This window comes from Panthera pardus, unplaced genomic scaffold (genome assembly GCF_024362965.1).
Source record: "Panthera pardus isolate Hobbes unplaced genomic scaffold, ASM2436296v1 HiC_scaffold_11, whole genome shotgun sequence".
NCBI lineage: Eukaryota > Metazoa > Chordata > Mammalia > Carnivora > Felidae > Panthera > Panthera pardus.
Window position 1 is genome coordinate 56,281,938 of NW_026526666.1, and position 27,509 is coordinate 56,309,446.

Consider the following 27,509-nt stretch of genomic DNA (forward strand, 5'->3'; position numbering starts at 1 on the left):
CAAACATATGTTCTACCCTCAAATATTTAAGAGTATATTAGCGATACAAAATCAGATATGTTTGTGCTTTGAAAATGACTCATATCTGGCCTATGTTAATTATGAGGCCAATGTCATACAAGAGGGAAACCATTTCATCTTAAAAAAATTAAAAAGAGAGGAGGATCATTTAATTTGAATCTCTTTAGCCTAGAGAGTGAGAACAAGCTCTTGTCTTCTTTTTTATAGCAATGTTAGCTCACAATAAACCATTCAAATAGGAAATCAATTTACTAAATACCTGGGGTGCTTCGAGTATTAAAGATGAATTTATATCATGAATTGTTTCTGAAAGTTCAGTCTTGTCTTCATTTCTGTTTGAATGTAAAATATAATGACTTTCTCCCTCTTTATCATCTTCCTGAAAACAGAAGCAATTTTTTTTGTTTTTTTATGCACAATTGAAGACAAGTTTTTGTCAACTCTGAAGCTATTTTTTATTGACATATAACATTAAACACTGTATCCATTAAACGTACAACATAATAATTCGATATATGTATATTTTGCAAAATGATTATCACAATAAGTTTGGTTACATCGGCAACTTTCAAATATACAATATGGTATTGTTAACTGTAGTCACTATGCTGTATATTACATCCACAAGACTTATTTATAACTGGAAGTTTGTATCTTTTGGCCACCTTCACCCATCTTGCCCACCACTCCTCACCTCTGGCAACTAAAGAAGCACTTTCATAACGAAGAAAATACCTTAGTTTTGAACTCTCTTCAGATTAATTCTCATCTTTCCATTAAATGCAAGGACACAATAAACTTTATGCAAATTATATCATTAGAACGAACTTTAATAATTAAACAGAAAACCATATTCAGGTCAAAGCTTCTCAAATTCTTGTTTTCTTTTTAAGTATTCCCTACACTACATACAAAAGAATGAAACTTGACTGCTTTCTTTCATTAAACTCAAAATGGATTAAAGTCCTAAGCATCAGACCTGAAACCATAAAAATCCTTAAAGAGAGTACAGGCAGTAATTTCTCTGCCCGTGACATCAGTCATAGCAATATTTTTCTATAGGCCTCTTGAGGCAAGGGAAATAAAAGCAAAAATAAACCATTGGGACATCAAAATAAAGTTTCTGCACAGCAAAAGAAACAATCAACAAAACTAAACGCCACCTACAGAATGGGAAAAGATATTTGCAAATGACATATCTGATAAAGGGTTAGTATACAAAATACATAAAGAACTGATACAACTCAATACTCAAAAATCAAATAATCCAATTAAAAAATGGGCAGAACAGACATTTCTATAAAGAAGACTTCCAGATGGCCAACAGACATATGAAATGATGCTCAACATCATGCATCATCAGAGATATGCAAATCAAAACTACAAAGAAATATCACCTCACACCTGTCAGAAGGGCTAAAATCAAAAACACAAGGAACAACAAGTGTTGGCAAGGATGTGGAGAAAAAAGAACCCTTGTGCACTGTTGATGGGAATGTGGACTGGGGTAGCCACTGTGGAAAACAGTATGGAGGTTTCTCAAAAATTTAAAAAGAAATATCACATGATCTAGTAATTTCACTAGTGGGCATTTATTCAAAGAATATGAAAACACTAGTTTGCAAAGATATATGCACTCTTATGTTTATTGCAGCATTATTTACAATAGCCAAATTATGGAAGCAGCCCAAGTGTCCATCAATAGATGAATGGATAAAGAAGATGTGGTATATATGGACAATGGAATATTACTCAGCCATTTAAAAAGAATGAAATCTTGCCATTTGCAACAACATGGACAGAGCTAGAGAGTACAATGCTAAGCAAAATAAGTCAGAGAAAAGACACCATATGATCTCACTCCTATGAGTGAGATGGAATTTAAGAAACAAACGAGCAAAGGGAAAAAAAGAGAGAGAGAGAGAGACAAACCAAGAAACAGACTCTTAAGTATAGAAAACAAACTGATGGTTGCCGGGGGTGGTAGGGGAGGTGGGTAGGTGAAGGGGATTAAGAGTGCACTCACCATGAGAAAAAAAATTAAAAAAAAATGTTTAATGGTTATTTATTTTTGAGAGTGAGAGCATGAGTGGAGGAGGGGCAGAGAGAGGTGGACAGGGAAGTGGGCTCTGTGCTGACAGCAGTGAGCCCGACGTGGGGCTCAAAATCACGAACAGTGAGATCATGACCTGAGCCAAAGTCGGACGCTCAACCAACTGAGCCACCCAGGTGCCCCCGAAATGATAATTTTTTTAAAGAGGGAAAATTCAACAGAGTAACAAACGGAAGTTTCACAAGGTTGTCAGAAGATCAAATTACCAAGTCAGTATCATTACCGCCACTTCAGTAGTAGCTAATTTAATAAAAATGTAATAGAAAACAAGACATCATTCACAAAGGGGGAAAACTCAGTAAATCATCTCAGAATTAAATTTGAAAAACACTGCACAGAACATTTAAGGAGAAAACTGTAAAAGAAGATCTGATTAAATAAAGAGACATACTATGTTTACAGGGGAAAAAAAAGTATTTCTTAAATTAAAAACATCACTTACTACATCACTTACTAGTAAGTAAGGTCCTTACTAAAAAAAGGACCTTAATATTAAGAAATGTATCAGGGGGCACCTGAGTGACTCAGTCAGTTAAGCTCTGGGTCATAATCTCATGGTTTGTGAGTTCGAGCCCATATCAGGCTCTGTGCTAACAGCTCAGAGCCTGGAACCTGCTTCAGATTCTGTCTCCCTCTTTCTCTGCCCCTCCCCTGCTTGCGCTCTGTCTCTCTCTCAAAAATAAATGTTAGGGGAGCCTGGGTGGCTCAGTCGGTTAAGCATATGACTTCAGCTCAGGTCACGATCTCATGGTTTGTGGGTTCAAGCCCCACGTTGGGCTCTGTGCTGGCACCTCAGAGCCTGGAGCCTGCTTTGGATTCTGTGTCTCCCTCTGTTTCTGCCCTGTCCCTGCTCACGTTCTGTCTCTCTCAAAAATAAATAAACATTAAAAAAATTTTTTTAAATAAATAACGTTAAAAAAATGAAAAAATAAGTCCCATTCAGTTAACATGAAAATATATAAATATGTTATATTTGTATAATGTATACCTATATATGACTTAATAAAAAAAAGTCACGTTCTCTTAACTTTTATATATTCATAGTCTTTCTGCCCCAAGCTGACTTTGGGCCACCTTCTTCACACTCTCTACCCCACTTCTGCGGAGGACTGAGTTGAAAGCTCAGTAAACTTTACGTGATCAGGTAAGTGACCACCAAGTGGACAAGAGAGAAAGAGACCTCAGAGAAGATCCACACATCACTATTTACAGCTCGTGAGCAAACAGTTTTGCTAAAAGTGCCCAGATGTTAAAGAAGGAATCAATGGTCGTTCCACTAAGAATTTTTTGCCATCCTGAAAGTGACCTTTCTCCTCATCCCTTTTGTGGCTTCCCGCTCCCAGGTATCCTGGAAGACTTCTACTCACAGGGAAAAGCCTAGGCAAAGGTCTACCTCACAATTACTACATTCCAAAACCCTATCAGAATGTGGCTCTGATATCCTGAAATCTCTGCAGCCCTACCTCTGCCAGGAGCAGCACAGGAATCCACACCCAACTGGTAACTAAGTTCTCTTTTTTATACCTGAGACTTCCCTTAAACTGCTTCACAGTAAAGTCACGCCGTCCAAGTCCTCTAGGACATAAATAGTTTGGGAATTCCTCTGGCAGCCCAAACAACTAGACAAATAATCATCGGGTAAAATCTATATGAAATTCCCCCCCCCCCCCACAATGAGAATACCAAGAAGATGAGAGCCCACATAAAAATATCACACTCCTCCCCCCCACCAACTTAATTTGTCCAGAAATCAAACCAGGCATCTCATGGTGTTGGCTACGGCAACAGTCAAACAGCAAATATGCAATACAAAGTCGAGAACTTGATTAGCTGTGTGCTATACTCCATTTTGAAGTATTTGGAGTGCTGGATAGTATAATATACCGGCATCTTTACGGGAAATTCATGAAGGCCATGAGGTTCCCCAGTACATAAATACAGGAATCTATATCTATATATGAACATATCTGTATCTACCTATACTTATGGACACATGTAGTATGTTAACATACTCATGTAGTATATCGATGTATTTCTTAAAGATATTAGGAGTTCTCTAGGATTGTTCAGTCTTTTCAGAAATGAAAAAATAGGCTCAGGGAAGAAGAGTGGTGTACCTATCATCAAATTCCTAGTATGATGTTTCTCAAAGTGTGAAATTCGGCGTCAGAATTACATGGGTGATTCACTGAAAAGGCAGATCCCTAAATAGCCATCACAATGACTAGAAGAAAATCTCTGAGGGTAGGACCTGGAAAACTGCATTTTAACCACCTCCCAGGTGATTAAATATATTACATATCTTTGAGGTGAAACCCACTAGGCTAACTCATAAGAAAGCTAGAAACAGAGTCCAGGTTTCCTAAAATCCAGTCCTGGCACTCTATGAAGACCATCTGTCTGTTTCAGACAAGCTATGCAAACCAAGGTAGCAACAAGTTAAATATATAGCACTGTGGCTAACAGTGCAGGGTCTGAGGCCACCTTGCTGAGTTTATACTCTGTCTCTTACTAGTTACATCACTATGGATAAGATGCTCAATTCTCTGTGTCTTGATAGGCCCATCTCTAATGAGGGTAATAAGAACGACCTCTTCAAGTTGCCAAGAGCATTAAATTAGTTAATGCATATAAAGGGTTTAATATACTGACATATGGTAAGCACTCAATAATATTTTCATACTGCTTGAAAATTATCTTGAAGTATTTTGTTAATTGGGGAACCTCAAAAGCACCCTAACTGTAATGTGGCCCTCAGTCATAAACACTAATCTGACCCCATACGAAAGATTAAACAGTAAGTGGGGTGCCTGCGTGGCTCAGTTGGTTGAGCATCCAACTTCAGCTCAGGTCATGATCTTGTGGCTTGTGGAGTTCAAGCCCACATCAGGCTCTGTGCTGACAGCTCGGAGCCTGGAGGTTGCTTCAGACTCTGTGTCTCCCTCTCTCTCTACCCCTCCCCCGCTCACACACTGTCTCTGTCTGTCTGTCTCTCTCTCAAAATAAAAATAAACATAAAAAAAAAAAAAGATTAAACAGAAAGGGGTGCCTGGGTGACTCAGTCGGTTAAGCATCCAACTCTTGATCTCAGCTCAAGTCTTGATCTCAGGATCGTGAGTTCAAGCCCCATGTTGGGCTCCATATGCCCGCCACCCAAAAAGAAGATTATGCAGAAAGAGCACTTAAAGATGACTTGGCCACATAGACTTCTAGATCCTAGGGGTTATGAGGCACTTTGATGGGCAGAAAAGTGGATTAAAATCTCAAATCTGTATGTTAAAACGATATAGTTACTTGGATTTCAATTTATCATGACATCTCAACATCATTCCCAAGTGAAAAGTTAAAATGCACAGATTTTAATTTATATCATAAGGAATGTGATGAGAACTTACAGATCTGTGCTAAAAGCATAAAGCTAAAAATAATAGTAAAAGTGGTAGGAGGACTAGTAACGTTAGCAGCTACTATTTATGTAATGTGCTAAGCACTTAATGAACATAATCTTTAGTCCCCCCAAATCTTACGAGGTAGACATTATGTTGCTAATTTTTTAAGTCAAGGACATAAGAAATTTGTCCTAGGATACACAGAGAGTAAGCAGTGGAACAGGGATTTGAAAGCAGGTGCATCTGTCTCCAAAACCATGTTCTCAACTATTACACTATTATCACTTCCTATAGTAACACAATTGAACACTCACCACCAAGGGCTTACAGATGCCAAGGCGTACAATGCCTGGTGGTACGGCTTTCAACACTTCCACGGCTTCAGCAAGTGTGGTGTTCTCCAAAGAGTATTCGTTGACTGAAACCAGGCGGTCTCCAGGTAAGAGTTCTCCTGTTCTTTCTGCAACACCATCTGCCACCAGGGAACGGATCACAATCACTGATCGTGTGGGATCCAAAGGGTCCTAAAGGATCAAGTAAAGAAGAAACAATGAGTGCATTTCTGAAAATACATGTATTCATGATTCTCATTTGACTATTTATTATAAGTGTCCAGCATTCTGGTGATAGTCTTCCAAATTCTTCTGTTAAAATATTGTTCTATACATCCACACAAATATCAGCTTCTATCAAGGTGGAAACATAGTCCTAACAATTTCAGTTACATATCTGAGGGTTCAATACATACAAATTTCTTCTTTAAACTTTTGAAAACTGCTATTTTGTTGGACCACAAATCTATGGACAGTTGAGTAAGATTCTCTGACATCCTCAAGCGTCCATATTATAGACTAAAGACAAGTCTGCTCTTGGGCAATAAATAGGCTTTAAGAGAAGTGTACTATGGTAAATGATACTTCATTTTTATGTATTGCACCAGTATAAAATCCTCCTGTTAAATCAACGAAGTTCAAAACAGACATGGAATCCATGGAATATCCAACTGCATGACAAAAGTATTTTGAAAATAACATAGTTATGGGGCGCCTGGGTGGCTCAGTCAGTTAGGCATCCGACTTCAGCCCAGGTTATGGTCTCACAGCTTGTGAGTTCGAGCCCCGCATCGGGCTCTGTGCTGACAGCTCAGAACCTGGAGCCGATTCAGATTCTGTGTCTCCCTCTCTCTCTGCCCCTCCTCTGTGTGTTCCCTGTCTCTCAAAAATAAATAAATGTTAAAAAAAATTAAAAATAACATAATTATAATTTATAATCTATAACATGATATAGGGACCCCTAGGTGAGAACTATTCTGATATAAGAAAATGAGCGTCACTTTGTCAACAAAACCAAGGTGAAAATCTCTCCCATCTACTGGGAAGGCCCCGTTTTTCTTTTTATTAAGCAGCACTAAAGATAATGTTGACATTCAATAAATACATTTGGTTAATAACCAGTTTATAGTCCATTATTTTTTTATTTTATCGGACACTCATATACAACACTTACTATGTGCCAGGCTCTATTCAAAGTGCTTTACACTAACACTTGTCTCTGTTTTTACAGATGAGGAAACTAAGGCTCAGAAAGTTCAGGAAACTTGCCAAGATTACCCACGTGGTAAGTAGCAGAGCTAGGATTCAAACTCAGCCAGTCTGGCTCCTAGGTTCTTACTCTAGACCATCAGGCTCTGCCACTTGCCCCACTTTAAAATAATGGTACTACAGAGAAAAAATAAATCCCAATCATGACACTTGTCTATTTTGTTTCTACAGTTTCATAATGCACATACTATTCCATAAAGTCAAGATGTAGTAACATGAGATTCTACTACTGTTGAACCCTTCCTGACAAATACAAGAGAAACTGTCATATTTTGTGTTAGAATCAGAAGGCTCAGGAATTAGCAAAGTGAGAATTTGCCAAGTTCCAGGCTTTGTCAGTTTGATATGACTGATGGTTCTTTTGAAGTGTTCTGATCCAGTTTTCCATACCTCTGTGCTTTGGACATCAGAGTTCATTTTCAAGTACTATATGGAATTTTAACCAAATATATCATGTTTAAATCAACAAAAGCCACACAGCTAATTCCTTGAAAAAATGCCTTCAAACATAACTGTCATTACCCTCCTTAACCTTGCTTTTCTGCTCCAAGGTCAAGATACTCTTGGTAAATTTCTAACATGCCCTGATGTAGAACACCTCATATATAGGAAAAGGACTGAAAGTAAAAATAGTCATGAGTACTCACTAATAAAGTACATAGTGCTAAACTATAATTACACCAATATTTTCAAGTAGAGGGAGCTATTGCATAGGAAGAGAAGAGAAAAGAACAAAAAAAAAAAAAAAAGTACAGTGGTATATCAGCAGGCAATCAGTGCAGATATAAAAGAGCTGTCTGTTTTGTCACCGGCAACCATGAATCACAACACACTTTTCATTCTGAAATATGAAACCATTACATTTTAAGTCTGACACACTAATAAATAAGCTGTACAATTATGTCCTTCATTTAGGATGTCAGTTTATGATGAAAGGCTTTTTTATTAGGGGGGAAGGGAAACTACATAATAGCATATTCCTCTCATGAAATGCCCAGAAAGCAGCTAGCATTACTTCATTTTAATAATTACTAAACTTTCTTAGGGAAAACTGCAACAGTAAAATATACCAAAAGCAAATAAGTGATTTCACTAGGTTGGCGTGAGCAATCTCTTGCAGAGTCATAGAACACCAAATCAGAAAGTACTATTTTTAACCTCAACTGGGTGAACAGGTTTTCAAAATGCAACCAGCTGAAATGATAATCAGAAACATTTGAAAGAAAGATTAACCAGGAAATCATAGAAATAGAATGATTAACACATTTGCCTTATTACAGAAAAGTCGTGGTGAGCATTCATTTATACAAAGCGCAGTCTTCTTTAGACCTCAAGCTAGTACCAGGTATGCTTCCTTACTAAAATTTATTCAGGCTTAGACCTCTAGTTATTCTGAACACTAAGTCCAATCTACCACTGCTTTTCCTGGAGGAGTGAACCCAATGGCAGTGTCTTTGTCATTTAAAAAAAAAAAAAAAAAAAGAAAAGCCATCCATTTCTGAAGATGCCCCATTATGCATAATCACTATTTCATTTTCTGTGATGACTTTTCTAACTGTGTGATTTCCTATGTAGCCGAATGAAGTTGCTTTAATGAGTAACAGTCATTTCCTTTCATGGGGCATCACATGCAGCAGCCGCCCTATGGAAAAACAGCAGCTGCTACTGCCTACTGGGGTGACTGCTGTCCTTGAGGCTTCGCTGCATTAAAAATGCTTAAAAACCAGCCCGATTTAGGCTACTCATCATCAGAAAGGTCTGTATTCTGAAAAATCTAGCCCACAGTATCATACCCATGTTGTAGCAAACAAAATGTTATAACGGTTGTTTCTAAAGACCTCTACCCAACTTTGAGACCCCATGTAAAATTTTTTTAAGTTCCCATCAGTTCTTATGACCATTTATCATAATTTTAAAACCTCTGATTCTTCCTATTTTGGTAAATAACACTGCAAGGAACATGGTCTTCCAAAATCAAGACATTGTTTTAGACTAAGCAGTCAATAGAGGGCACTAAAGACCAATCACAGAACACAAGAAACAGCATCTTTTACTATGACAACTACTCTCTTCTGAAGGATTTGGTTCTTCTTTCTTCAAAAGCCTTATATTATTATACACATTATAACAGTATTCCATATGCTTGCTTCAACTTAACCATTTATGAAATTTGTCCCCTACAGCTCTTAAAAATATTAGCAAACTCTGACAATCAGTTAAGGACAGCTAACTTCCCTCAGAATGCCAGACCAAGACAGGAGATCTGACTTGAATTCTTCTCACTATTTAGCAATGAAATCCCGAGAATCCAAATACCCGGTCTCATAAGTGCATACAATCACTGTGCCTGCCTGAAGAAAAGTGCACATAAGAATTTTTGAGGTTTCTTGAAGTGATGCTAATGTTTGATGTTATAAACACAGGATGTTTCCATGTTGGGGGAAATCCAAGTTGACAGACTTCTCTCCTCCCATAATCCCTGACTCGCATTACCATTTACCCAAGCACTCACTTAATCCCTCTCCCCTAACCCCTCCACTGAGTTGCTAGCTAAGGCATGTCAATTTGAACTTCTATCTTTTCTACCTGACCCTTTCTCTCCATTTCCGCCACAACTAAGTTGGTTCAGCTTCTCATTATTTCTTGCCTCTGCAACTGTTTGTCTCACTGTCTCCACTCTTGCTCCCATCAGTTTATTTTCCACAGAAATAAAAGAATGATCTTTAACAATAAAAATGTGATGAGGGGCGCCTGGGTGGTCAGTTGGTTAGCGTCTGGCTGCGGCTCAGGTCGTGATCTTGCAGTTTGTGAGTTGGAGTCCTGCATGGGGCTGTCTGCTGTCAATGCGGAGCCTGCTCTGGATCCTCTGTCCTCCTCTCTCTGCCCCTCCCTTCCTCACTTGCTCTTGCTCTCTCTCCCCCTCAAACATAAATATTTTAAAAAATAAATAAAAATTAAATTTAAAATGTGGTCATAATTTCTTCTCTATTTGAAACACTTCAGTGACACCCAGTTGCCTTCGGACCATGTCTTAACTGCTTGTGAGAGCAATTCCTTCAGATGTGCAGAGGAGTCTAGGCTCCTATCGCTCTCCCTACACGTGAGACTGCCCGTTTCCATTTGCTTCGCACATCGTCCCAAAGATACAGAACTACTGAAATCCAGCGACTGTGAAATGCTTTGATACGTTGCCTGACATCCGACAAACCATTCCATCTGCCAGGAATACTTTCCCTGCTCCACTGCCACTTATCTACCTTTTCACCATCAGAGTCCACTCAAGTGTTTCCACCAATGGGAAGCCTTCCCTGACTTTCTCCTCTTGTGATCCCCTAATTCTAGAAGAGGACTTCCATACAGCATTTGTCATAATATAGTTTTCCTTATTGTCCCATATCTCTTAAAATAAGTTGGGTCTCCTGCTTGTTAGATGTATCCATGGCACCTTGCATTTTCTCTATTATAACACTTCTGGCATTTTTCAGAAATTATTTTAACTGTCTTATCTATTAAAAATAAGCTTCATGAGAGTGAGGGTGTGTTTACTTATTAGCTGCTTTATTTCCAGGACCTACTAAAGTGAATGCCATATGGAAGGTACTGAATAGTAGTTGAAATATTGAATGGCAAACTATTTACCTTCTCTCTCCTCACTGGACTGTTAAGTCAAAGGCAAAGGCCACATCCCGTCATATATGAATAGGAACAACAATGGTTAGCACTTACTATTTGCTATGCCAGGAATGTTCTAGGAATCTTACTAGAATTCATTTATTAACCTTCACACCACCATGAGGTAAGTACCATTATTATCCCTACTTTCAGGATGAGAAAACTAAGACAGAGAAAAAGTACCCAAGGCGCACAGTTGAGAAATGGCAGAGGCAGAATTTAAACCAGCTGGTAAAGTTCCAGGGTTTACACTCTTAGCCACTAAGTGATGCAGCTTCCCTACCTTCAAGTACTTGCCAAACGAATTAGTACTGAAAGAAGGGAAATTGATAGAAGATATATTTATTACCTTGCCAAAGTGTGTAAACTGAGGCCCTTACGTATGACACTTGGCCACTACAGGTTTATATATCAGTACCTAGTTGATGAAGTTAGCACAGAATGTAGAGCTTGGCTGCCATGTACAAATAAAACATGTATTTGTTTGCCAAATTTTAATTTATACCTACTTTCTCAAGAATCCATTCATTTGGTGACCTGAAGACACCTTTACATGAAGGGATACATACATGTGACAATAATTATGCCCAAATGGATAGGATTCCAAGTTTCTACAATGTCTATAAAATGTAGTATATGAATATTTGTGTACCTTCCCACAGATCAAAGAGATCAGAGTTCACATAAGATAAGGCAAGGTGCAGGGGCATCACCTGGGGCAGAATGGTGGCTCAGTTGAAATGTAGGCTCTGTGAGAGACGGCTATCAACCTGAAGATGTGGGGAGCTCTAGCCATGAAGCTGTCACATAAGCAAAACTACCAATACAAGCAAGCAGCGACGGCAAGCTCACTGGAAAGGCATGGAGCAGGGAATGTTAGAGAGAAGAAATAAACAAGAAAAGTGGTCACATTTAATAAAATTGGCCAGTGCATCAGTAAGAGGTATTTTTTTAAAGAGGAACATGAGACGTATACCCTGGACTATTCTGACATTTAACATGTATATGCTTTGTAGTATTACTCCAATGCAGAAAAATAGATATCAAGGTGTAAACAATGACCTTACTACATGAATTCAAAATAAAGAACAACTTTTTGATTATTTTTTTTTAATTTTTTTTTTCAACGTTTATTTATTTTTGGGACAGAGAGAGACAGAGCATGAACGGGGGAGGGACAGAGAGAGAGGGAGACACAGAATCGGAAACAGGCTCCAGGCTCTGAGCCATCAGCCCAGAGCCCGACGCGGGGCTCGAACTCACAGACCGCGAGATCGTGACCTGGCTGAAGTCGGATGCTTAACCGACTGCGCCACCCAGGTGCCCCAAATGATTATTTTTTAATTCTATATTTAACACCCTAACTTTTAAAAGCATTAAGGAAATGGAATATGAATTTTTATAGTAGAATGGCATTGAATAGAATGCCATAGAATAGATCAATGGAACAGGATAGAGAGCCCAGAAATACACCCATGCTTATATGGCCAATTAATCTAGACAAAAGCTGCAAGAATATACAATTGGGAAAAGATGGTCTTTTCAATAAATGGTGCTGGGAAAACTGGACAGTTACATGTTCTATGAAAGGACTGCTTTCTTACACCATACACAAAATAAATTTAAAAGGGATTAAATCTAAATGTGAGACCCAAAACCATAAAACTCTTAAAACACAGGCAGTAATCTCTTAAACATCAGCGTTACCAACGTATTTATGGGTATATCTCCTCAGGCAAGAGAAAGCAAAACTAAAAACAAACTATTGGGACTATACCAGAATGAAAAACTTCAGCACAGCAAAAAAAATAATCAACAAAACAAAAGGCAACCTAGCAAATGGGAGAAAGTGTTTGCAAATGATATATCTGATAAGGGGTTAATATCCAAAATATGTAACTTACACAACTCAACACCAAAAAGAAACTGACTAAAAAGTGGATAGAGGACCTGAACATTTTCCTAAAAAACATATACAGATGGCCAGCAGACACAGGAAAAGATGCTCAATATCACTAATAACTAGGCAAATGAAAATCAAAGCTACAATGAAATATCATCCTACCCTGGTCAGAATGACTAGTATCGAAAAGATGAGAAGTGACAAGTGTTGGCAAGGATGTAGAGAAAAGGAAACCCTCATGCACTGTTGGTGGGAATATAAATTGGTGCAACCACTGTGGAAAACAGTATGGAGGTTCCTCAAAAAATTAAAAATAAATACCCTAATCCCATTGCCGGGATTTACAATAGCCAACATATGGAAGCAACTCAAGTGTCCATCAATAGATGAATGAATAAAGCAAATGTGGTACATATATACAGTGGAATATTACTCAGCCATTAAACAGAATGAAACCTTGCCATTTTCAACAACATGGATGGCATTATGCTAAGTGAAATAAGTGAGACACAGAAAGACAGATGCCATATGATTTCACTTATAGGTAGAATCTAAAAAACAAATTAAACAAACAGGCTGTCAAATACAGAGAACTTGTGGTTGCCAGATGGGAGGTAGGAAGGAAGATCAGTGAAATAGGTGAAGGGGATTAAGAGGTACAAACTTCCAGTTAGTTATAAAACAAATACGTCACAAAAACAAAAAGTACAGCATAGGGAATATATTCAGTCAGTAATATTGTTGTATGGAGTCAGATGGTGACTACGATTATCATGATGAGCAATAAATAATATACAGAATTGGCAAATCACTCTATTGTACACCTGAAACTAACATAACACTGTATGTCAACTACACTTCAATAATTTTCAAAATGTGTATAAATTGCTTTACCTTTGATAATTTTGACACTGTTAACTGAGTACAGTATATTAAAATATAAAATTGGCCTATGTAAACTCATGAGAGGAAATATGGTTAAGTCATATAGTCTTAATCCTACATTTAATTACTCTAAGTAGTTTAATTATTAAAGCTCTTTGCTGCTGTACAGCTCACCACACCAAAATAACTGCTCTCCCATATTACTGGAGTCCTTCATCAAAATGAAATGATTAAAAAAAAAAAAAAAAGACTAGGAATACAACCTAAATAATTATGAAATAGAAAGTGCTCTACAAATGAACAGATATCCTAATCAATGAATTCAATGTCTTGGTATACATTATCACAGAATTAGGCTATTGAGCCTAACTCCACAAATACTCAGATCAGTGTGAGGAAGTATATTTCAAAGATAATTTTAAAGAATCTACATAATTTCTGGATAACATGAAATAGGTAGCTATGAAATATTTGATCAGAGAATTGTTCCAAATCAGTAATGTTCAACTGAGAGAAAACTATAAAAGTAGCAAGCAGCAAATATTTGTTTCTTGAAGAGCATACTCTTAAATGTGGCCATTATTATTTGAACTAAAGAGTATTAGGGGCACCTGGGTGGTTCAGTTGGTTAAGCATCCAGCTCTTGATTTCGGCTCAGGTCATGATCTCTCTGTTCATGAGATCGAGCCCCATATTGGGCTCTGCATTGATGGTGCAGAACCTGCTAGAGGTTCTCTTTTTCTCTGCCCCTCCCCTGATCACACTTTCTCTTTCAAGGTAAATAAAAGAAACATTAAAAAAACATCTTTGATCTCAAAAGAGTATTAAGTTAAAACGTAAATAAGTAGATTTTCAACGATCTCAAGGAAGTTACTAAAATGGAGAACACTGAAAGAAACCATTAAATTTAAAAGGGAGACCACTAACTTCTCCATCCTGGAGGTAGGCAGAAGAAGCAAATGGTATAAAAAAAGGCAAAGGAAAGTTTATTTTACACACACACACAGGAAAAAAAAAAAAAAACAGTGATCTGCAGAAGCTCTGAGGTACAGCTGGCATGAATTAAAATTTCCATTGTGAGCAATGTCAATCAGGAAACAGGAATCCAAAGTTTTTTGTTTTTTTTTTTTTTTAAGGAGAAAATATACATAGGAGAGAAAGACAAGGAAGACAGCTATTCAATCCACTAGTGGTAGGATGGGTGTGGATTAGAGGTCAGGGGACAAGTTTTGAGCCCCAGCTTGGTGCCAGCCTGGCTGTGTATAGTTTCAGAAGTTCATTTCTCTGAGTCAGTTTCTTCAATTGTAAAATGAGAACACTGGATACATGACAGTTAGGATCTGTTTCCCCAACTCCAAAATCCTGTAACTAAATTTGACAGAGTATCTTGAGTCAAATTTGTCATTAATTTCTACCAAAACATTCAGAAAACCACTGTAAAAAGTAGGGAATGATGGAAGTTAATTCAAAACACAGCTTCAGTAATGAAAAAGATGTACACTCTGGTCACAAATATGGTATAATTTCAGTTAGTGGGGTCTTTTAAGAACTCATAAAAAGGCCACTGACTACATAAGATCTAACTTCCTGGATATTGTACCATCAAAACGAAACATATGACAAAATGTTTATGACATGTGCCTTTTTTTTTTTAATAAGTTGAATCTTAAAACAACTTATGTTTTTCCCTTTGCGATTTTTAGATTGCAACAAAGACATGTCAGGGACTATTACCTGAATTAAAATCACTAACATAGTTCTGGTTTAAGATAGTGGGATGTAATTAATTATACTAAAAGAGCTTCTGATTTGACCAACAAGCTAAGCATTTACTTTTAGGAAAGAGAAATAAATGTATTTATAGTGAATGTAAGGCAATAAATAAATGATTTGATGAATAATGGGCAAGCTACCTTATTAGAATTTAATCCCATTTTTAACTATTTTATAATATAGCCAAGTATCACACTAATCGTACCAATTACCGCAACACCATCGTGTTCAAAGTACCCACAAAATACATTCAGTGCACTCAAGATAGATTAAACTGATATGGTTCCTGGCTTCTTGTGTCTTATTACTTCCTAAATACCATTAGACATTAAGAATAGATTTTTCCATGCATCATACATAGAACCGAACAGTCCCTGAGCAGCACAGTAAGCACAGCATGTGAGGCAATTAAAAGTGCAATGAAAGAGAACTGGACAGAGAAACTTGCTAAAAATTCAAAATATATTGCAAACAGGAAAAAAAATACAGAAGCTTGCACATAATTTTATTCTGCATAGCTTGGTACTTCAAGTCTATTTTAAGCCCTATAATAATTTAAATGGTTCAACCAGGAGTCCCATGGAAATTGCTTCTTGAAGACTATCGCTTTCTTTTATCCCCCTCTAGTCTCTGATTAGATATTTTCCTTGGATATTAGATCTGTTGCTTGAAGGTTTCATCTACTGAAAATTTTCTGTCATGCTGTAATTGTTTCCCATTCACTCCTGGCCCAGGACTTTTGCTGGTTTTAAGGAAAATAAAACAAAATCAGCCACACAAATGTTCTTTATCTGTAAGTCCCCTCATTTGTCTGGAAAGTCCACTAGGCAGACAGTAGTACTCAAGTACAGACTCATACCCTCTATTAAAATTACAGTAGTTGAAAAAAAAATGCCATTGGATGAAATGTGAATATACTTCACATTATGGGACTGCACACTTAAAAATGGTTAAGATGGTAAATTTTATGATATGTCTATTTTACAAAAAATTTTCTAAGTAGAAAATGAATTTATAAATAAATATTGCAATATCATCCAAGGAAAAAACTACAGAAATTGAAAGCTACTATGATGCAGGGCAAGTATAGACACATAAAATTTGTAAAAGCTTTTCTAATGTTAATTTTGGAATTTATTTTCATTTTCCATACAAATCATTCTCAGCTTAAGCATTTAGAAATACTAGCTGAGACTTGGGTTTCTCGTCTGTAACTGGGAAGAACAACAGTACAGATTTCATAGAGTTGTGCAAAGCATTAAATGACACAGGTCACATAAGGGACTTTATAAGTCCACAACAAGCACTTCATAAGCGCTAATCCTATTCTATGGTTATCACTGTGAAGATGATGATGGAGAAGTCAGTAGGAAATAGGAGATTGAGGAGTTAACAATTATCACTGAGTTTACAGTCTTCTAAATTCAACTGAGCATGTGTGATTTAAACCAACAGTTCTATCAACTACTGAACTATTTGTGATATGATGCTTATGTGGTAACACACGGAAATAAAGAGCTGACCCTACACTCTCCAGGTTACGAAGATCTCTGCATCAGAAGAGAAGCTCAGAGCAGCACAGCATCCTCAGCCCTCCTTCTCTCTTGAAGCAGACACTGAAAGACAGGAGCCGTCTCCAGGCTGGGAGGTATGCTGACAAGCATAGCCATAGCAAGGACACAGGATGCCATTCACTCTTGAGAAAAAATTCTGTGATTTTTTTTTAATCCTTGAAAGGGCAACCAATACTCTGTAGTATGTAGCATGCAACGTGCAGAATAAAACTTTGCCAACTCTGAAACTGTTCAGGAAAAAAGGCCACAGAGTCCTGCTGGAAAATCTAGGATGCAACACACATAGTTTGCACTCTCTGGTGGTAAGAAAGCAGCCAGGTCTCAAAAGCACAGGCCAGGTGGTAAGAGTAGAGGCGAGGGACCGCAAGGTTCAGAAATGATCTCAAGTAAACCTTTTGGAATTGTAGTAAGTATTTTTCTCTGGAAAGACAACTGGAAATTTTTTTGTCTTTCATCATTGTGTTAAACCACAGTCATGAAGAATCAATGTTGTTCCTATCACACTACTAGAGCACAGACTTAGGAGCCCAGCTCCACCCACTAATTGGGTGATCCTGAGCAAATTCCTTAACCTCTTGCCATTTTCCTAAGTCATAAAATGAAGATGATTACAGGACCTACCTCATGGGGTGGTAAGGATGATTAAATCAGTTTATGTGTATATCGAGGCCTTAATGTGCAACACAGAGTAAGCAGTACATAATTCATAATTGCTATTTTTACCATGTGAAATGTGAGTCCTGTTTTTCATATAAAATATGAGAACACAAAGTTTCTCAAAGGATTTTTCATTAAAAGGAATAAAACTCACAAATTTAGATAGTTAACAGATACTAAAGAAAAAAAGACTTGAAATAAGGACCAAGTAATCAATTCTAGGACAGGAAATTCCTGTGCCTGGAGTGTCCACAACCTGTTTGTCTACAAGGCATACCTCAGTTCCCTGTGAGGCCCCTCTGAATCCTAAGAAACAATCATCACAGAGTCTTAGTCTTACTTCCAGCACTGCTAAAACCATAATGTATTACACAGAGTTGTTCTCAAGTCTGTTCCCTTTATTATATTTAACATATGTTTATTTATCCACTGACTGTCTACTCCCGATTGAATTTAAATTCCATGAGGACACGGAGTCTATGATTTACTTTGTTCACTACTATCTTCTTCCTGTCTAGAACAGTGCCTGCCATAGAAGATACTCAATATATATTTGTTAAAGTTCTTTAATATCTCTTTTCATCTTTATATACCCCATACTAGGTCATACTAAATGGACACTTTTTTTAAATGTTTATTTATTTTTGAAAGAAAGAGAGCGAGCACGCATGTGAGAGCAGGGAAGGGACAGAGAGAGGGAGACAGAGGATCTGAAGCAGGCTCTGCGCTCATAGCAGATTCTGACATGGGGCTTGCGGGGCTTGAACTCACGAGCAGTGAGATCATGACCTGAGCCAAAGTCAGCCACTTAACCAACTGGGCCACTCGGGTGCCCCTGAACAATAATTTTTTTTTTTGAGGGAGACAATGAGTAACAGGTATAGTTACTGTGTGCTCAGATTCTATGTTTTAGAATCGTCATCATTTTTCAGTAACTGGTAACATTATTTTATGCCTAGAAAGTGTGGGCATTTATATACATCTTTTATTTAATATTTATAACTTTATAAGGCAAATACGATTTCTATCTTAGAGATCATTATTTTAGTAAACTGAGAATAAGGAAGACTAACAAGCCTGTCCAAAGTCCTAGGGAGTCACAGCCAGAATGAAAATCCTGGTCCTGACTCCTAAGCTAGTGCTGTTAACCATTCTATGTGTTCACAGTGGCATACGGGTGAATGTAACATCTGACTAAAGTAAAATACGAAGGGAACAGCTGAAAGGGAAACCTGAGCCCTAGAAAATGGTATGTAAAGATCAGGCAGCCAATCCCCTTTCATGCGTCATTAACAAATTAGGCCTTTGGTACCAGAAGGAGGCAGCACACTTCCCAGCCCTCACTGGGAATAGCATGGCTTCTCTGGATCACTGCCTGGCTCCAAATGACACCCACACACAGGGCAGAGCAGTACAAATCACCATGCCTTGGGAAAACAGATTCTCAATACCTGTTGGTGTTTTTGATTCACTCTTTCTGCTCTAGGAAGGGCTATGACGGTCACCTACTGCCATGGCTCTCGAAGCTGACATCACAACCAAGTGAGGACTTCTACAAGACACACACACACAGAGGCAGGGGAAGACGGGGCATGAAATAGCTCTGAAGAACGATTTTCTTCTTTAGGCCAACATTGTTTCTTGAGTTATTATTCTGCTTTTAATTACATGGGAAACAGCTACATAGCTAGACTGATATCCACTAACTTCCTGGAATATGTTCAGCATTTCACAAGATAGATGTAATTACCAGGTTTTGCAGTAAATCAGCTCTCTGTGGTTGTTTCATAAACACTTCGGCTATTTGTGAAATACTCATGAAAGGTAATACGACAAATATACCATTTACAGGATCTCCTCCTCCTCAGCATTGCCTTCTAGTACAAAGCAGAAACATTTGTTAAAAGGGGAGCCACCCTATTAGAAAGCACCAACCAGCTGATGAGAATTTGCTCCCTGCCCTCTATTCTCTCTCCCCACCATTAGACACAATGGGATTTTTTTTTTTTTTTTTTGCCAAATTCGTATTCCAGAGGAGCCATGAAATTCCCGTAAAGTTCAACATCAGGCCTGACTTAAGATCTTTGGGGCCTCCTGCTAACTTCATCCCCCTGCAGCTGCCTCGCTAAGGCAAGCTTTTGATCTGTACTATCTGGATTTCAAGCTGATATACACACAGCCTCTTTGATCTCTTATTAAGTGGCTTCTGGTCTCCTGATGCCTTTAGTCTTGCTGAACTGTGGTTTTTGGAAGTCAGTCATCATCCTGAGCACAGTACAAACTCCACACACCAGGAGTGGGCTCCCTTCATTCACCCACTTCGCAGGCTTGAAAAGCAATCTTTAAGCCATGAGAGAATTTCCCCACTAGCCACAATCAATCCACTCCATGAACACACTACTAAGAATTATTTTTCAAATGAAGCAGCTTAAAATGATTTAAAGGATACAGAACTTTCCCATAGAGGGAAAGGGAGCAAATCCTCTGTGAAAAGAAATCTTCACCCCAGTTGGCACTGAAGCTTACAGTACTTTGATGTTAATAAAAATAAATGTGGACAGGAATCAGGGATGAGCACAGAATAGCCTTTATCAGTCCCAAGTTCCATTAAGCAAAAGTGACCTTTAAATGCAGATGTGTGGTTTGTTCAACAGCAAGCTATAGGAGGATATATTTATGAGAACATGTATACGACCATTAGTAGCAGATTGATGGCATTTTTCTCAGTCTTACTGTCTTAATCCTACCTGGGTGAAGTAAACCCAAAGAACTCCTTTAAAAAAAAAAAAGACATAAGCAACAAAAGAAAAAATCAACAAGATATTGGTGTCCATGTTATGAGATCCCTTGAGCATGAAAGTGTAGCTATATAGTATATCCTCCGTGTCTTAGATTCTGGAATTAGTGTAGGTTTGTAATTGGCTTTTTAATATTACTAACATAGGCTGTATTATATGTTAAAATTATGTTGATACCTATCTAATTCTATATCTTAAAGTCTATGAACTAATCGCCTAATAAGAACACAAAGATACTGGACTTCCACAAGTTAGTGAACACTATGTATTCTTAACAGCATTCACCTAAAATAGCAAAAATTAAAATCCTTAATTGCTTCTCTTTATAAACTCAAGTTTTCTCATAAACAAGATTAAAACTGATAGAAGAAATAGGAATAGACTTTTGGGCACTAGCAGCATTGTATGAATATAAACCATTTATGCCCTTAGCTTCAAAAACCAATAAATTAATTACTGCCGGGATGCCTGGATGGCTCAGTCAGTTAAGCGTCCGACCGGAGCTCATGTCATGATCTCACAGTTCGTGAGTTCAAGCCCCAGGTCAGGCTCCATGCTGACAGCTCAGAGCCTGAAGCCTGCTTTGGATTCTGTGTGTGTGTGTGTGTGTGTGTGTGTGTGTGTGTGTGTGTGTGTGTGTGTCTCTCTCTCTTTCTGCCCCTCTCCCACTCACGTTGTTTCTCTCTCAAAAATAAATAAACATTAAAAATTTTTTAAAGTAAATACAACAATTAATTACTGCCAATATAAAGTCGAAACAAAATGAATAGTTATACATTGCTATCACTTATTAATCTGTCCATAGCATGGAAAATCATTAGCAAATTCATGAATTAGGCACCTGCTTAGACTTTGTTTTCCAGAGAATTATCTAATTAAAGAAATGACACTACATAAGAAGGCATCAATTTTAAGTAGTCTAAATACATAGGAGTCTCACAAATGGTTATATGCAAGCAATTTAGTAAAAATGTACCAAAATTTAAAAGATATGTGCTCTTTTGATGAGCAATTCTAGGAATTCATCCTAAGAATCATCCCCACCTTTTTACAAAAGAGTATGACAAGGATATCCACTATAGCTACATTTGAAATGCCCACTAAATAGGTACAGGAGATTGGTTAAATAAATTACTATACATCAATAATAATATACTATGCGGTTATTAAAAAGAATTACATAGATCTATAAATACCAAAATGAAAGAACATATAACTGAGATAAAACACAATGTGCTTAAAGTATGTTTGACATACTCCATTTATATGTAAAAAAAATTTTTTTTAAACTACTACTTTTATTACTTTGTATGTATAATATATCTCTGAAAAGAGACAAGAAAAACAGGAGTTTTTATCTAGGAGAAGTGAAGGGACTATGGTCAGAGGTAGACTTACTTTTCACAGGATACCTTTATGTACTTTGAATTTTTATGCCATATGTATGTATCACTTATTTTAAAAACATTCCTTACGTTCAGAGGAAGTCATTCTGTTGCACATATAAGAAAAAAGCCAATTTAGGGGCACCTGAGTGGCGCAGTCAATGGAGTGTTCAACTTTGGCCCAGGTTATGATCTCACGGTAAGTTCGAGCCCTGCGTCAGGCTCTGTGCTGACAGCTCAGAGCCTGGAGCCTACTTAGGATTCTGTGTCTTCTTTCTCTCCCCCTCCCCTTCTCACATTCGGTCTCTCTCTTTCAAAAATAAATAATAAACATTAAAAAAATTTAGAATAAAGCCAATTTAATGCCAAATACATGAAACTTACACAATCTCTTCCTATAACTTTTTAAATCTTTTAAAGAGAATTCATCTAATGGAGTTAGGAAAAAGTCAGGCAAAAACTACATACTAAGTTTTTCTAACAAACACTAAGCCATACCATATCCAAGACTCAGCAATACTATAGTCATTCATATTCATACTCTTTGGGCTTTATAACCCATTTCTTCTGTTAAGAAAAATTAATCTTTTTTTTATACAGAGGAATATTTTCACTATTATTTTTAACAAATCATCATTCGTCTTTGGTCTTTCAAACAACTTTTTAAAATATTGCTAACAGTATTTATGTGTGAATCACCTCTCAATGGCTGTGCTATTATGCTTTCTATTTTTATCTATCTTAGAGTCTGAGATAAACCCAAAGTCTTTTAAAAATATCGGCTTTGGCAAAAATTGAGTCTGTCCATATCAGGAGGGGAGAGAAACGAGGACTGGGATGTGGGAGGAAGGAGAATTATTGGTTAATAAATTTTACCTTCTAAATCACTGAAATTCAAAAGTACTAAGAATGGCAATATCATGGCTAATGTTCAAAAATTGGCTAATGTCAAACATTTCCAGTGAATTATAATCATGAGGGGTTATTCGAAGTTCAACATAAATCAAAACACCAGAAAATATCCACTTGCCGTCTTTAATACATAAGGTCAACCTAAGGTGAAATCCACATGATTCTAAATTTATTTCAAGATTTTTGGTAGAAATTAAAAATTACAGACTCATACTACTAATAATTGCTTCATTATTGAACACTAGCCCACAACAAATTAGTAGCACTAATTTAGGATACTTAAATTTGTAATTATTTTCATTGGAAACAATAAACACTAGCTCTTAGAAAATGTGTATGAGGACACTATATTAATTTTTAATACTTACTAAACTTCCAGATAAGCATTAAAAATGAGAATACTATCTAGCAACTTGTCTTTAAGATATGAAATTTTTTTGCAAGCTGGAAAAACAGGAAGATCTGCTGTAATAAATTTAGTACAAAGATCTCCTGTAATAAAATGCATGCATCATGAAAGGAACAGCATAATATGGTAGCTAAAAGCATAGATTCTGGGAGCCAACTGCTTGAGTTCAAATTCTAGTTCTGCCACATACTAGCTGTATGAACTTGGACTAGTTATGTAACCTCTCTGTGCCTCAGGTTCCTCACTTCAAAAATGAGGATAATAGCACCTACTCTTGGGGCACCTTGGTGGCTCAGTCAGTTGAGCATCCAACTTAGGCTCAGGTCACGATCTCATGGTTCATGAGTTCAAGCCCCGTGTCGGGCTCTGTACTGACAGCTCAGAGCCTGGAGCCTGCTTCAGATTCTGTGTCTCCTTCTCTCTCTGCCCCTCCCCTGCTCATGCTCTCTCTCTCTCTCTCTCAAAAATAAATAAACATTAAAAAAAAAAGTCATGGGACATCTGGATGGCTCAGTTGGTTAGGCGTCTGACTTCAGTTCAGGTCATGATCTCATGGTTCGTGGGTTTGAGTCCAGCATTGGGCTCTGTGCTGACAGCTCAAACCCTGGAGCCTGCTTCAGATTCTGTGTCTCCCTCTCTTTTCACCTCCACTACTCATGCTCTGTCTCTTTCTCTCTCTCAAAAATAAATAAAACATTAAAAAAATAAATAATAATAGCACCTAGTCCATAGGGTTCTTGCAAGGAATACGTACGTAAAACAATCAGAACAATGCCCAGCAAACAGTAAACACTCAGTAAACGTTAGCGATTATTACTGGATTTGTATTAGTTTTAGTTGTATTAATATTAGGATTAGTATGAGTATTAGTACGATTCCAAGGAATAAAGACATTACGCGATTGAGACAAAGATAACTCGAGCACAATATGTAAACCACATCTAGAAACTGGCAAGAAATTATACCATAAAAAATTATAAAAAATTTCTGAAGTTTTATGTTGCTTAGAAACAGAGTATACAGTTAAGCCATTATATTCATGTTCTTGATAAATTAGGCACATCACTGTTTTCCATGGCACTATCTTACAAGATATAATATTATAGTGACAAATGACCCTTCTAACATGGTACATATATAGGACAGGATTTTAACTAGCCACTACATGGAGTAGTGCCTAGAAATATTTGAAACTAATAAATATCCTACCTCCATTCAAATCCCAGCCAATAAAGCTAGTATCACTTTATCTTAAAATCTAATGAGGAGGCTTACCACCTGAATCACATTTACGATGTCTTCCCTGTCACTATCTCCTTTTGCTTTGTCCCAATCTGTTTTAAATGGCTTTCATGAAAATGTATTTCCACTTTGCATTTCCAGACTTTCACCTATCCAGGAAGCCACCCCATAGTTCCATGGCCAATTCAGCATCCTTTATCTGCTCGCTCATCTTTTCCTAAGGTTCAGTTCAATTTATGTAAAAAGCAAATTGCTGGCCAATAATCCACAATTGGATAATTCACATATGGTTTATCAAGAGTTGGCTGCATTTTAGAATATAATTTTACAATTAAATTTAGACTTCACTAAACAAAGGCATCTACTTATTAATTTTCCTAAATAGATGGCTAAAAATTGACAGTACAAATATATTGTAGTACGGCTATATATTAAAGGACAATATCAAGACTTCTGTAGTTTATTTTCTAAGTTGGATGATTATCGATATTCATATACCCATCGTAATGTTAACATTTCCCACTTCTTTACACATTAATTTACTTAATCCACACCAATCCTTTGAGCTAGACATTATCCCCATTTTATAGATGAAGAAATTGCGTAAGTACCAGTACAACAGATGCTGTATATCATTTAGTCAGGTTCTTGAGAAAGTTCTTACTATTCTAGAGAAAAACTGGTGAGAAATTACTATTGCAAAGTAAATTTTCAATCTCTTCAATATTGCTAATGCAGTCCTTTACCACCGGGAAGCTCTCCCACTGTCCTAAAACTTTCCTCTGGTGGCCAAAATGTTTCTACGGTATTCTTATTCTAAATGTACTAAGAGGGAGAATGGGATGGGGGTGGGTTTGCATTGGTCCTATTCAGCTACCTAATAAATTCATACAGGATATATTAAATACAATAATAGCCAGGAACATGGCCTTTCATGACTTTTGCTACACCTTCACCTGGCCTTGCAAAAAATGTTTGAACTTTAGAATTTATTACCTAATTACAACAAGAGACAATATAACCAATTAATTAACTTGCCCCAATCCAAATTTTAAATTGTGTTTATGTGTCATCTAAATGTCATAGTGTTTAATAGTTCTACATACCACTGACAAATGGTGAAAACGTGCCGAATACAGCTGTAAGTAAATGGACTTAAGAAAAAAGTTCAGTTCAAGATTGAATGTTTTTTCTCCCAAGGGTTAGCTACAGAAGTAAATAAGCTGAGCACTTTAATATGAATCAAAGTAGCATTTCAAAAATGAAATATTTTTCCATCAGTTCTCTGAGAAGCACAAAGGCAAAAGGAGTATCTAACACTTCTTTTGCAGCAAAATTACTTTATATAATTTGTAGAGAAATGTCTGTATATGTAACGATGATTATGAGGAAGATGGGGGAAAAACCTAGAATTTTATTTTATTTTTTAAGTTTATTTTGAGAGAAACAGAGAGAGAGAGAGAGAGAGAGAGAGAGAGAGAGAATACACAAGTGGGAGAGCAGCAGAGTGGGGTGGGGGGAGGGGGGAGCAGGGAGGGAGAGAGAGAATCCCAAGCAGGTACCACACAGTGAGCGTAGAGCCCAATACAGGGCTCGAACTCATCAACTGTGAGATTATGCTCTGAGCTGAAATCGAGAGTCAGACACTTAACCGACTGAGCCACCCAGGCAGGTACCCCTCATTGGCATTTATATGTAAGCGTTTTTTTTTCTGAGAGATAGAGAGAGAAAGAGACAGAGAGCGTGCACGCTAGAGTGAGCATAAGCAAGGGTGGGACAGAAAGAGAGAGGAGAGAATTCTAAGCAGCAGCCTCCATGCCCAGCACAGAGCCCACATGGGGCTCAATCTGACAACTGTGAGACTACGATCTGAGCCGAAATTAAGAGTCCAATGCTTAACTGATTGAGTCACCCAGGTGCCCCTAGAATTTTATAAATAAAAATAAATTTCAAAAAACCAAAGTATGCTACATGTCATACCTACAGGAATGTGGTGAAGAAAGAAATTTTCCATATTTGGAACTATTTTTAAGTGTAAAGCTCAGAACTGCTAAAAGAATTCTTCTGTTAACTAGAGGTTAAATTCTTAAGGACTATCAAACTTTTCTTTCTATCCTTTACTGAAGTTTGGTTTGGTTTTTATTTCTGAAACACTTCTCTGCTTTAACATGGGCAATATTCGAAATATAAAGCTTGCAGATAATGTCATTTAAGAGGGTAAGCATGACCATTTTAATACCTTATGTAATAATGCAAATACATATAGCTCCAATGATAATGGAAATGTACCTGAATATCTAACACTACATCTGAAAGGTGTTTTCTAAACTAAATCCTAATGATCAAAATGGTAAACAATAAATTTCGTTGGATGTGTTCATTTAGTTCCAGTTAATTTTGGCTAACCTAGAGGTGCCTGCATGGCTCTGTCAGTTGAGCGTCAGACTTTTGACTTCTGCTCAGGTCATGATCTCATGGTTTGTGGGTTTGAGCCTTGCATTGGGCTCTGCACTGTCAGAGGGATTCTCTCTCTCCCTCTCTTTCTGCCCCTCCCCCACATACACACACATGCACTCTCTTTATTCAGTTTAAAATATTCTGCAAATATTTATCATTTACCATATGGTAGGTAATAAGGATATACGGGGGAAGAAAAATTGAGGTAGTACCTAAAATTTGTTTTATATATCCTTATATTAACCAATAATATAAGCTTCTAGAATCTTACAGTATTGATATTTCTTGATAAAAATATCTCCCCAATTATGCATTATTTAGAATCAGCAAATCATAATTCAGTAATATTCCAAAGAAAAGTTCTAATAACAGAGAGGGTTATCTGGCATAGAAATATGCCAGCAAAAATGAACAATCTATTTCAGTAATCTTAAATCATACTGCCTAAATATGGAATTTAATGTTCTTACATAATGCTCAAAGTATTTTTCTTTTAATCTGTTCCCGAATGCCTTATTATATTAAAAAAATTGATTTTTATATCACTTGGCATTTTATGTGCTTTGATAGAGTACATTTTGCTTTATTAAACCACAATGTGTTTAGGCAGCACTAAAGTATTAAAATATGCATCTTAAAAGTGAAGAGCTTTTTTGCCAACAGTTCTAAATTCCCCATGATAATCAGAAGGTCTAAAAATACTGTAAACTGGTAAACT

At 37.1% G+C, this 27,509-nt stretch overlaps 1 protein-coding gene and 1 long non-coding RNA gene across 5 annotated transcripts in view; one reads left to right on the top strand and one right to left on the bottom strand.

Annotated features, from left to right (window-relative positions):
• The window catches only part of PATJ (PATJ crumbs cell polarity complex component), a 361,962-nt gene that overhangs the window by 253,738 nt on the left and 80,715 nt on the right, over nucleotides 1–27,509 (bottom strand). For all 4 annotated transcript variants that reach the window (XM_019449080.2, XM_019449079.2, XM_019449078.2 and 1 more), the window contains exons 18-19: nucleotides 5,838–6,047; nucleotides 281–400 (exon numbers count right to left, since the gene is read on the bottom strand). In XM_019449080.2, coding sequence (XP_019304625.2) covers nucleotides 281–400; nucleotides 5,838–6,047 — 330 coding nt within the window. The remainder of the gene's footprint in view (nucleotides 1–280; nucleotides 401–5,837; nucleotides 6,048–27,509) is intronic.
• Nucleotides 3,567–19,178, top strand: LOC109266766 (uncharacterized). The gene is made up of 4 exons (XR_002079850.2): nucleotides 3,567–3,634; nucleotides 7,087–7,140; nucleotides 16,895–17,005; nucleotides 19,075–19,178. It is a non-coding gene; the product is annotated as an uncharacterized LOC109266766 (long non-coding RNA).